Source organism: Solanum lycopersicum, chromosome 12 (assembly GCF_036512215.1).
Source record: "Solanum lycopersicum chromosome 12, SLM_r2.1".
Classification (NCBI taxonomy): Eukaryota; Viridiplantae; Streptophyta; class Magnoliopsida; order Solanales; family Solanaceae; genus Solanum; species Solanum lycopersicum.
The window spans coordinates 1,538,607-1,551,096 of NC_090811.1; the positions used below are offsets into that span (position 1 = coordinate 1,538,607).

At 27.3% G+C, this 12,490-nt stretch overlaps 1 protein-coding gene across 1 annotated transcript; it reads right to left on the reverse strand.

Annotated features, from left to right (window-relative positions):
- Positions 1-5,336: 5,336 nt before the first annotated feature.
- LOC101265615 (early nodulin-93-like) lies at positions 5,337-6,534 on the reverse strand. The gene is made up of 4 exons (NM_001329421.1): positions 6,408-6,534; positions 6,228-6,289; positions 5,892-5,967; positions 5,337-5,563 (listed from the first exon to the last, which is right to left on the reverse strand). Exons 1-4 carry the CDS (start codon positions 6,472-6,474, stop codon positions 5,481-5,483), a joined length of 288 nt encoding a protein of 95 aa, NP_001316350.1. The 5' UTR covers positions 6,475-6,534; the 3' UTR covers positions 5,337-5,480.
- Positions 6,535-12,490: the final 5,956 nt, after the last annotated feature.

The following is a 12,490-nucleotide window of genomic DNA, read 5'->3' on the forward strand; positions in this document are numbered from 1 at the left end:
TAAACACAAATTTTATCAATTTTTTTGTGCTATAATCCATGGAATTTTTGTGATCCAGAATTCCAAAAGTAAAATGACCAAAAATTTTCATGGACATTTGTTAAAAGGTTGGAAATGTATCCAGTTCGTGCTGTGGGAAAACGGGCGCATTTTCAAGTTCAAAATAATTCTAAAGAAGGTAAACGCAAATTTTTACATATTTTCATGTGCTATAGTCAATGAAATTTTTGTGATCTGAAATCTCCAAAATAATTGCCGAAATTTTTTGTTGACAACCTTTAATACGTAGGCAATGTATCCAATTTATCCCACAGAGAAAATGCAAGCATATTCAAGTTCAAGCGAGTCCCAATGTACGTAAACGTAATTTTTTTTAATTTTCATGTGTTATCGTCAATGAAATTTTGTGATTTGGAATTTTCAAAATAAAATGATCGAAAGTTTTTACGGACATACATTTAGACGTTGTCAATGTATTCAATGTGTTCCGCGGGAAAAATGGACGCATTTTAAAATTCAAACGAGCCAATTAGAAGGTAAACACATATTTTGCTGATTTTCATGTGTTATAGTCTATGGAATTTTTGTGATCCGAAATTCCTGAAATTGATTGTTTGAAATTTTTTGTGGACGTCTGTTAAGAGGTTCACAATGTATGCAGTTCGTCTCGCGGGAAAAATAGACGCATTTTTAGGTTCAAATGAGCCCCAAAGCAGATAAACACATATTTTACCCATTTTAGTGTGCTATAGTCCTTGAAATTTTTTGTGATTCGACATTCCCGAAATAAAGTGGCTGAAACTTTTCGTGGATGTCTTTTAAGACGTTGGAAATTTATCCAGTTCGTCCCGCAATAAAAATGGATGAATTTTCAAGTTCAAACGAGTCTCAAAGCAGATAAATGCAGATTATTCGATTTTCATGTGATATAGTCAATGGAATTTTTATGATCTGAAATTTCAAAAACAAAATGGCTGAAATTTTTCGTGGACGTCGATTAAGACGTTGACAATGTATTCAGTTTAATCTTCGGAAAAAATGGACACATTTTCAAGTTAAACGAATTTCAAAGCAAGTAAATGCAGATTTTATCAATTTTCATGTGCTATAGTCCATGAAATTTTTGTGATCTGTAACTCCATTAATAAAATGACAGAATTTTTTTGTGGACGTCTGTTAACACGTTTGCAATGCACCCAATTCATCTCGCAGAAAAAATGAGAGCATTTTCAAGTTTAAACGAGCCCCAAAGCAGGTAAACGCAATTTTTATCAATTTTCGTGTGCCATATTGCATGATATTTTTGTGATCCTTAATTCCTGAAACAAAATAGCTGAAATCTTTTGTGGACGTTCGATAAGACGTTGAAAATGTATCTAGTTTGTGCCGCTGAAAAAACTTGAGCATTTTTATATTCAAAAAGGCCCCAAAGTAAGTTCAGATTTTATCGATTTTTGTCTTCTATAGTCCATGAAATTTTTGTTATCCAGATTCTCGAATAGAATGGAGAAAAATTTTTGAGGACGTCTGTTAAGACATTGGCAATGTATCTAATTCGTCCCGCAGTTAAAACTAGTGCAATTTAAAGTTCAAACGAACCTAAAACAGGAAAACGCATATTTTATCGATATTCGTATGCTATAGTCTATAGAATTTTGTGATCTGGTTCCCAAAAAAAATGGCTGAAATTTTTTGTGGATGTCCGTTAAGACATTGACAATCTGTCCAGTTCGTCTTGCGGGCAAAATAGACGTATTTTCAAGATCAAACGAGCCCCAAAGAAGGTAAAAGCAGATTTACCCATTTTCATATGCTATAGTCAATGAAATTTTTGTGACCCGAAATTTCAAAAACAAACAACCAAAATTTTTTAGGGACATTTATTAAAACGTTGACAATGTATCCAGTTCATCTTTTGAAGAAAATGGGCATATTTTCAAGTTCAAAAGAGCCCAAAGCAGGTAAATGTGAATTTTATCGATTTTTGTGTGCTATAATCAATGTAATTTTTGTGATCCGAAATTCACAAAATATAATGTCAAAATTTTTTATTTACGATTGTTAAGACATTGACAATGTATCCAACTTTTCCCGCATGGAAAATAGGTGTCGTATTTTCAAGTTCAACGAGCTCCAATATATATAAACACAAATTTTTCTAATTTTCATGTGTTATCGTTCATGAAATTTTGTGATCCGAAATTTTCAAAATAAAATGACCAAAATTTCTTACGGATATACGTTAAGACGTTCATAATGTATGCAGTTCATCTCACGGGAAAAACGGAAGCATTTTCAAGTTCAAACAAGCCCATTAGCAGGTAAACACAGATTTTGTTGATTTTTATGTGTTATAGTCTATGTAATTTTTGTGATACAAAATTTCTGAAACAAAATAGCTGAAATTTTTCGTGAACGTCTGTTAAGACGTTGGCAATGTATCTAGTTCATCTCGCGAGGAAAACAAGCGTATTTTCAAGTTCAAATGAGCACCAAAGGAGGTTAAAGCAGATTTTACCCATTCTCGTATGGTATAGACCATGAAATTTTTGTGATCCAGAATTCCCGAAATAAAGTGGCGGAAATTTTTCGTTGATGTCTGTTAAGACATTGGTAATGAATCCAATTTGTCCTGCGAGAAAAACGCATGTATTTTCAAATTCAAACGAGTCTCAAAGCAGGTAAGTACATGAAATTATAAAAACAAAATAGTTGAAATTTTTCGTGTGAAATATAGCAAATGAAACTTTTGAGATATGAAATTATAAAAACAAAATAGTTGAAATTTTTCGTGGACGTCTGTTAAGACGTTGATAATGTATACAGTTTGACCCGCATAGAAATAAGCATATTTTCAAGTTAAATGAGCCACAAAGCAAGTAAACGCAGATTTTATCAATTTTCGTGTGCTATAGTCCATGAAATTTTTGTGATCCGACACTCTATTAACAAAATGGCCAGATTTTTTTTGTGAACGTCTGTTAAGTCGTTTGCAATGTACCCGATTCGTTCTGCAGGGAAAACGAATGCATTTCCAAGTTCAAACGAGCTCCAAAGCATGTAAACGCAGATTTTTACTGATTTTCGTGTGCTATATTGCATTATATTTTATGATCCTTAATTCCTGAAACAAAATGATTAAAATTTTCATGGACGTTCGATAAGACGTTGTCGATGTATCTAGTTCATCCCAACAGAAAACTTGAGCATTTTTATATTCAAACAAGCTCTAAAGCAGGTAAATGCAAATTTTATCTATTTTTATGTGCTATAGTTTATGAATTTTTTTTTATCCAAAATTTTCAAAATAAAATGTAAATTTTTTTTATGGACGTCCGTTAAGACATTGACAATGTATTCAGTTCGTCCCGCAATTTAAACGAGCGCAATTTAAAGTTCAAACGAGCCAAAAAGGTAAACACATATTTTGCTGATTTTATTGTGCTATAATCTATAGAATTTTTGTGATCCGAAATTCCTAAATAAAATGACCGAACTTTTTTTTGGACGTCCATTAAGACGTTGGCGATGTATCTAGTTCGTCCCGTGGGAAAAATTAGAGCATTTTCAAGTTCAAACGAGCCCAAAGCAGGTAAACACAAATTTTGTCAATTTTCGTGTGCTGTAATCCATGGAATTTTTGTGATCCAGAATTCCAAAAATAAAATAATCGAAACTTTTCGTGGGCGTATGTTAAAATGTTGGCAATGTACTAGTTCGTCCTGTGACAAAAACGGGTGCATTTTCAAGTTCAAAAGATCCCCAAAGCAGGTAAATGCAAATTTTATCGATTTTCGTGTGCTATAGTCTATGTAATTTTTGTGATCCGAAATTCACGAAATAAAATTATCAAAAAATTTTATTTACGACCGTTAAGACATTGACAATATATCCAATTTTTCCCGCATGAAAAATGGGTGTCGTATTTTCAAGTTCAACGAGCTCCAATATACGTAAACACAATTTTTTCTAATTTTCATGTGTTATTGTTCATGAAATTTTGTGATCCAAAATTTCTAAAATAAAATGACCAAATTTTTTTACGGACATCCGTTAAGACGTTGACATGTATCCAGTTCATTCCGCGGGAAAAACGGACGCATTTTCAAGTTCAAACGAGCCCCAAAGCAGGTAAACGCAGATTTTGTCAATTTTCATGTGTTATAGTTTATGAAATTTTTGTGATTCGAAATCTGAAAACAATATGGTCGAAGTTTTTTGTGGACGCCCTTTAAGACATTGGCGATGTATTCAGTTTGTCCAGCGGGAAAAACGGGTACATTTACAAGTTCAAACGAACCCCAAAGAAGGTAAACACAAATTTTGCAAATTCCCATGTGCTATAATTCATGAATTTTTGTGATATCGAATTTCCAAAACAAAATTTTCGTGTGCGATAGTCTATAATTTTTTTGAGTCACATTATAAGAACATTGACTAATATTTATAACGTATTTTTCATTATATTGATATGTGAAAAGTTGCAATTTATAGAACTTTCGTATAATTTGAATATCTAAATTTTTATTTAAAATATCGAACTAATACAATTTAATTTAATTATAATAATAAGTCAAGTTTAACTTTTAAAATACATAACATGACAAATAAAAATAAATAATAGAGTAATAATTATATTGCTCACAACCAAAGGTTTTTTTTTTTAGTACAACTTTATCCTAGATGATTTCAAAAATACTGACTAATTTGACTATTTCTTGGTAAGTCAAAATAAAATAATTAATAATCATTCTTTTTTTATCTTATTCTGTTAAAATAAATTTATATATTTATGAATCATATAAAAAATATTATATTCACGATAATTAATAATTATTTTCCCGCGTCTATTTCGCATCAAAGGGTGGGGAAATTATATATTTACGTAATAATATATATGCTTGGAGGACAACTTTAATAAAATAATATAATGTCTTCACTCAACGAGGTACGTATATATATATATATATATATATATATATATATATATATATATATATATATATATAATGTTTAAATATTTAGTTGTTAAGATGGATTCATCTCATAAAAGGTGAAATCTTTAAAATCCAAAATATTAGTGAAAAGAAAAAGTGAGTCACGTAGATTATAATTATATCCTTTTCAATAAAATGCGACAAAGTCGATACTCGAATTTTGATTGATTATTGATAGCTTTTACATATTATATCATAATTTGAATTCTGATTGCTTTTACGTAAAAATAAAAAAAACGAGATTAACAATTGATGAGAAAAAAAAGTTTATTATATTTATTGCAGTAGAGGATGTAGAGATGGTTCTATTACATAGACAAGAATCACTTTTTTTTTTTTGTTGAGGTTTCTACTAATTAATTACCTCATAATGTGATTCTCCACCTACTAACTACCCTACTAATTGTACTTAAAACAGTAATTAATTTAAATTTTCATAATAAAACTTGGTACTAAAACAGTTTATATTAGTTGTTGATTATATTAGCCTTGTTGTTTGAAGGAATTTTGCCTTGCTGTTTTCAAAATAGTCTTGTCTGCTACAATAAAATATGCCATCCCAGCAGCTGTTATATAATAATACAAAAATATTATTAGAAACAAAAAAAAAATCGTAGAGTTTAATTTCTATGCACTAAAGTATCCTGATATTAAATTTATATCATGTTTAGTTGTCGTTAGGTATATTAATTAAAATCGAAACTGAAATCAAGACTATAATCCGAATAACTTATCATGTAAATGCGTTGAATTACTATATATGTCTAGTCACCTGAAAGATAATTATTTGTTGAAAATAAATCGAATTTTATATTTATGATATATATTATATTTAATAAAATCTCATTGATGATATAATATCTTTTTTTGTATAAATTAATTTTTATTTTATACCTGTGGAGACAATGAGAGCTTTAGCAGTTGGATTGAGATGTGCTCTTGCCCATGGTGATATCTTCCCACAAGCATACTGCAAATTAATAAATTAATTTCATCAATAATTTAAATAAAATAGTAATAGAATCCAATAGTATTAATTAATATCAATTTTTAGTAATAGAAAACTTTTAAAATTTATTGTCTAAAATAATAGGTTATACTAAACGTAAATGTTTAAAATTAAATCACTAATCAAAAGAATGTATCACTTTTTTCAATATTAACTAAAAATAAAAAAATGTGTCACATCAATTAAAAAAATGACTTTTATCGTATCAAACGTTAACTTACGGTAGGAATAGCTGTAACAACTGTTGCAAAAACTGCTGCTTTTGCTCCTGCCTTTGCTCCTTCTATATTTATTTACAATCATAAAAAAGAAAAAAAAATATTCATGAGATTAATTATCAATTAAATGAAAAAATTCCAATTTTTTTTTGGTGAAGGTACAAGTAATAAAAGGGAAAGTACCATGAGAGCAACGTTTAGCATATGCTAATTTTTGGTCAATTGAATCTAAACTCACATTTTTTGCCATTTTTTTTAATAGAAATATTGTAAAAGAGTTATAATAAGGTTTTGGAATAATTGATTTGAGTTTTTGTAAGTGAAGTAAGAAATAAGAATGAATTTCTATCTATTTATAGATATTTTGTTTTGATGGTTTTGGATAATTTCCAATGTTCCAGTCACTTGTTTTTGTTTATCACTTTATTTATTTATTTATTATTTAATTCTCAGTACGTGAGTAATATTATTTTTATATTTTTTTTGGTACTATGATTATAATAACAATAATAATAATAATAATAATAAGTAGTTTATGTGTTATCAGGTTCTGTTATATGGTCAGTAAATTTAAATACATTTGTCGGTTCATGAATGATAAATCTGTGGTTTTAAATAAAATATTAGTATATAGCGGTCGATTCAAAATTTTCGATAAAAGAGTTCGATAATTTGAAGAAATAAATACTTAAAATGATTGAATGGGGTTTGACATTTATTGTATATATCTAAAAAGTTATTTTAATCATATAGAAATAGTATAATTTTTCGCTGAAGAAGGTTCGAATAAACCCTTAAAAATATGATGGCTCCGTCACTAATACTATAATAATTCGTTTGATAGTAGATCAGGAGCTAAATTATTCACATATTTAATAAAATTTATATAATTAATAATCACATTACTTTTACTATACGTAAATTTAATGTGATATTTACTTTAGTTTATACGCAGGGTATAAGATAATATTTGATAAATAACTAAAATAAACATAATTAACTTTTAAATATAATATAAAAAGCCTAAATATATTTTCTTAATATCTATATAACTTTAATCGGCTACGAGAATAACCGAATAAAAATATTTAACTCAGGAGCAAAGAGAAATTACAGTGACTTTTTATTGGTAAAGTCGAGTTATTCTTGGATAGGGAGTATATTAATATAATATAATAATTAATAAACAGTAAATATTACTCAATATTGTACTACTTATATAAGTAGTAAATATTACTCCTATAGTGTATAAAGTTCTCTGCACTTTAGTTTAGAAAAAAACTTTATGCAACAAAATATATATTTGATACTTACCATTTCGAATATCTTGATATATTTCATAAAAGTCATTAAATATTTATATAAAGGTTAAATCTAAATCATTCGAGCTTAAAGAATACGTCATTAACAGTCCTCGCATTACTAGTAAATCTTTTGAGAAGAGAATAACAATATTATATCGAAAAATAAGTCATTAACTATTCTCAAATTATGAATAAATTTTATGAGCTCACACTATATGAATAAAATATTCGTATTAAATAAAGCTTTTATATATATATATATAACTCATTTTAGATATTACTCCTTCTGTTTTAATTTAAGCATTTTTATTTATATTTAGTAAGTTTTTTAATTTCAACTTTCAATATAATTATATGATTTAAAAGACGATACATAATTTTAATAAAATATTAAAATTTAAATATTATATTCTTTAAAAATAAAATACGTAAAAATAATTAAACCAAGAAACAGTACTTATAAGTCTTTTGGTTCCACAGTTTTGGAGAATGCAGAAGAAGCCAGTGGTTTTTAGGAACTTTAGGCCAAAACTATGGGGAAATGCCCATTTTTTCTAAGTGTGTGCCCTATGGATAAATTGAAAAAATAAATATATATGTTTAGTCCACAAGTGTTTAACACCTGGCCACAAACTTGGGATTGTCATATTTTGGATTTTCATTTTCTTTAAAAATAAAATAATATATTTGCGTGTATACAATATTTTTTTATTAAAATTATACGAATATATTATGTCTATGTATGTATGTTTTCAAAGCAGAAGTTGAATGTAGGTGAAGAGAGTACCAAGTGTATGTGACTTCAAACTATATGTGCAAAGTTAGCTAGAGACGAATTTAAAATTTTAAAAATATAATTGTACCACTAAAAAAGGGCAAAACAAATTAGAATATAATATTATATGTATATTTAAAAAATATATACATAAATTATTTAGCTTTATGGAGAGATCACGTGTTAACATACCTCATATTTTGCATATAAATTTTGACTTCAAACTATATGTATCTGAAGTGTATGTTATATTATACAACTTGTATGTATGAGAAAATCAACACCTAAAATATATATCAAATGTATATCATACGATGGTGAATGATAAATATTTACTATCGACTCTACTGAATAAATATTTTTGTAAGTTTTTTGATTGATCTCTCGAAGTAACTATGCTAAAATATAAGTGGCCAATGAGACCTGTGGGCTAATAAACAACTTCCCATGAGTAATTGGTCATTGTTTCAACTTATACCTTCACTTGTGTCAAAAAAAAAGAAAAAAGTAGTGGTAGGTAAACCTAATTTCTAGGAATTACTTCTTCAAAGGAGCTTTAGATTATTAGTCACAAGAAACCTAGTAATAACAACATTTTTTATTCATTCCGACGTTTCAGTTTATGTGATATATGTATCATATCTTTTAAAATAAACTATATATTAAAATGTATCACATAGTATGGGATAAATCAAGTATTTATCATGTTTTCTATATTAGAGTCTGATTATTTTGAATTTGTACCTCATTAGGTCTCATTCAAATGACGCGCTATGTAACACAAATTTTTTTCGTAAGACAATGTACACGCTCTCCTTTTAAAACTCTACTCGTGCAACTTCACTGAATATGTCGTCGTTGTTACCTTTTCTCAAAGGTGGTGACACAGTCTGGACCACAAAATGGATAAGTCTGTGATTTCTGGCTCTTCTGTTTAGTCCAAAATCAGCAAGAGGAGTAAATGAACTTATTAAGTGGGCTAGTTATCTATTGGACCTTTTTGGATGCATAATGTCAAAGTGGCCCAAAACAAAATTCTTTGATGAAATTGACAAAATCCCATCAAGCCCCACAATATATTATGGTTTGAAGTAATTTGTTTACCACATAATGTATAGTTCATCATAACTACTTTTAGCTTATAACAATGATAACACACCAATTAGGAGCAGTTAGGGTCGATTATATGAATCGTTCACTGATTATTCTAAGAGATTTTTGTAAATTGATGAGTTTTACGTTAATTATTAATCTATCACAAAAAATTTTCTTATATTTGTGTTTATGATTGATAATGTGAGCAATTATACGCGATGCAGAGTTATAACAACTTTTATGGGGTCAAAAACTAATTATATACACACAAAGAATTACAATAGAAAAAAAAATCATTTCGATTCAATCCATTCTTGGGATTTGGTAGAGACAATACATAATATGTCAATTACCTAGCACGCCAAAATACACTTCAACGGCATGAAATGTCTAGCTTTTCAAATATCGAACTGTCTCAATTGGACTATACCAATATGGCTGATTTTCGGTTCAAACTTGTGACCTATAAGTCACACTGAGACAAAATATTGAACATTAGTTGTGGGAATGCGGCATATCCCAACGGATATAATATAGACAGTCTATTATAATGCAAACATTAATGGTTATTATCATGGCTCAAACTCGTGACCAATACTTCACATAGACAAAAAGTACCAAAAACTAAAGATAACCTTGTACACAAAGCATTTCGTGTTCATATTCCAGAAAAATTAAAGATTGTCATATCCCAAGAAATATGATAGATACAACAGACTGTCCTAATACAAGCATTAATCACAATTTTTATGATTCAAACTCGTAACCTATAAGATACACTAAAATAAAATATCGGATTTGAATGAGGGAAAAAAAAAACTTAAAAGAATATTCAAAAAATTGTGTATTTGAGTCTTTGGCACTTTATGCTTTGTTGGTTGTTGTTATCTAAGTTGAGAAAAACTTTTCCTACGCATGCAAAATGGAGCTGACACTTTCAGATAGGAATTATTAATTTTTTTAAAAAAAAATAAATTCGAAAGTATAATTACATATTTCTCGAAAATGGAAAATAAAAATTTAAAAAAATAAAGTGGCATCTATCTAAAAAAATATATAAAAGCAATGATTTTCCTCTTTGATGTATAATGCGCAATATGTACTTATGATTACTACCACCATAATTGAAAAATATCTCTTTTTAAGGCAAAATAAAATAAAAATAAAAATTGGGATATAATATCTATATTTGGTGTTATTTATAAAGTGAAATTTAAAAAGAATAGGATATTGCTTGTATGTAAAATTTACTTTTATTTTAAAGATAAAAGAATTAGCTTTTGATAGAGTTTTAGTTTGAAAAAATGAATCTGAATAATTTATTTATAGTTCGTTAGTCTGAAGTGGGATATATTGAGTTTTAAGTAGACATTTGATCATAGATTTGAAATATTCACTCTTTATTTTGATTATAGAATTGAAGTTAAAGATGAAACTGTGTTTTGTTATATTTTTTAAAAAATTTAACTAAAATACTGTTTATATCTGAATGTAATTAAATACAATTTCGAAATAAAAAGTGAGAAACTCATTTTCAAATTAATTAAAATATAACTTCAAGTTGAATTTAAAATTTTATCAAAACATTGATATTATGATAAAATAATAAATTATTCAGTTAAAAAAGTGAATATCTTTTTTTTTATGGGCAAGCAGATTCTGAATTTTATGTATCGATGGTAACACAATTATTTATATAATCATGTCATCTAAAAATAACGATAAATAACTCATTTAATACTTTTCGTCCTACTAAATGTGATTTTTGTTAGTTGATTTCAAAAGAGTGACATCTTATTATTTTTAAAAACAAATACATTAAATTCTTACTTAATTCTTAATAAGATTATTTATATCCACACCCATATTGTCATAATTTATTTTAAATCATAACGTGTTTAAAGAATTGTCATTTCATTCTTAAACTCCATTTTTCGTAAAATACTTTCGCATAAATTGGATGGAAGAGAGTGACAAAGATTGATAACCTAGAAATAAATTAGGGATAATCAACATATCATTAATTAAATTAAGTTGATGATAAAAAAAAATTATTTAAATTATCAATTATATAACTTAAATTCTGAATTAATTTATTTATTATTTGGAACTTCTAAATCAACTGGTCAACTTGACCAACAGAAGAACAAAATTATTTTACTAATTAAATAAGCTTTAAAGCTAAATCTTTTTTATCTTCAATACAATCTAATGATGTATAAAGATATAGTTTACGTAGAATTCAATAAAGGTCAAAGTTTAGGTTATGATAATTAATATAATTCTGGTCAAAATAAGTGTACTGTTTTTTTTTTTTTTCATTTTAAAATTTCAGTTTATTTTCAACTAATCATTACAAATCATGTATTATGTACAAGTTCACACAGATTATGAATAAATAAATACCCTTTAAGGAATATTTAATAATTTTTAATTATAAGTGCATTTTGTTTAAATTACTTCTCTTTTAAACATCTTACTTAATTAACACTTCATGAATCAAACTAGTAAATATTAAGTAAGGCAAATTTAGAAAGAAAAAAAAGTAACAAATTTTTATTATTTCAATAGTGTTTCATGGAGTTCAAATTTTCATATTCTAAGTGTGAAAAATTATTGGAGTTTTGAACTTCATTAATGATTTATAGTGTACAAATTCTACTAAAATCTTTTAAAAGTTTTTTCGTTTCTTAACTATGATTATCTTTATCAAAAATTTATTTTCGCACTAAAATTGAATGAATTTTGAACAATTTTAAAATGACGAGTAAACTAATTAAAAATAATGATAATATGATATCAAATGGTAAACCCTACCTTGAAAGATATAGAGATTGTTTTGGACCCTCGGCTAAAATTGTTAGGACCGAACTGATTCGGTGTCTTGCGGAATTTAACAAAGCAATCTTCGAAAGATCATGAGTAAGAAGACAAGAGAGAAATAAACTAAAAGACACAAAAATTTAATGTGGTTCGATCAACTAATCTATGCCCAAAAAAAAGATGAGCAATTCACTATATAAATATGACAGTACTAAATACCGGAGAAATAACATAACGCAATTCACTCAGAATTAAAAGAGTTCCACGCA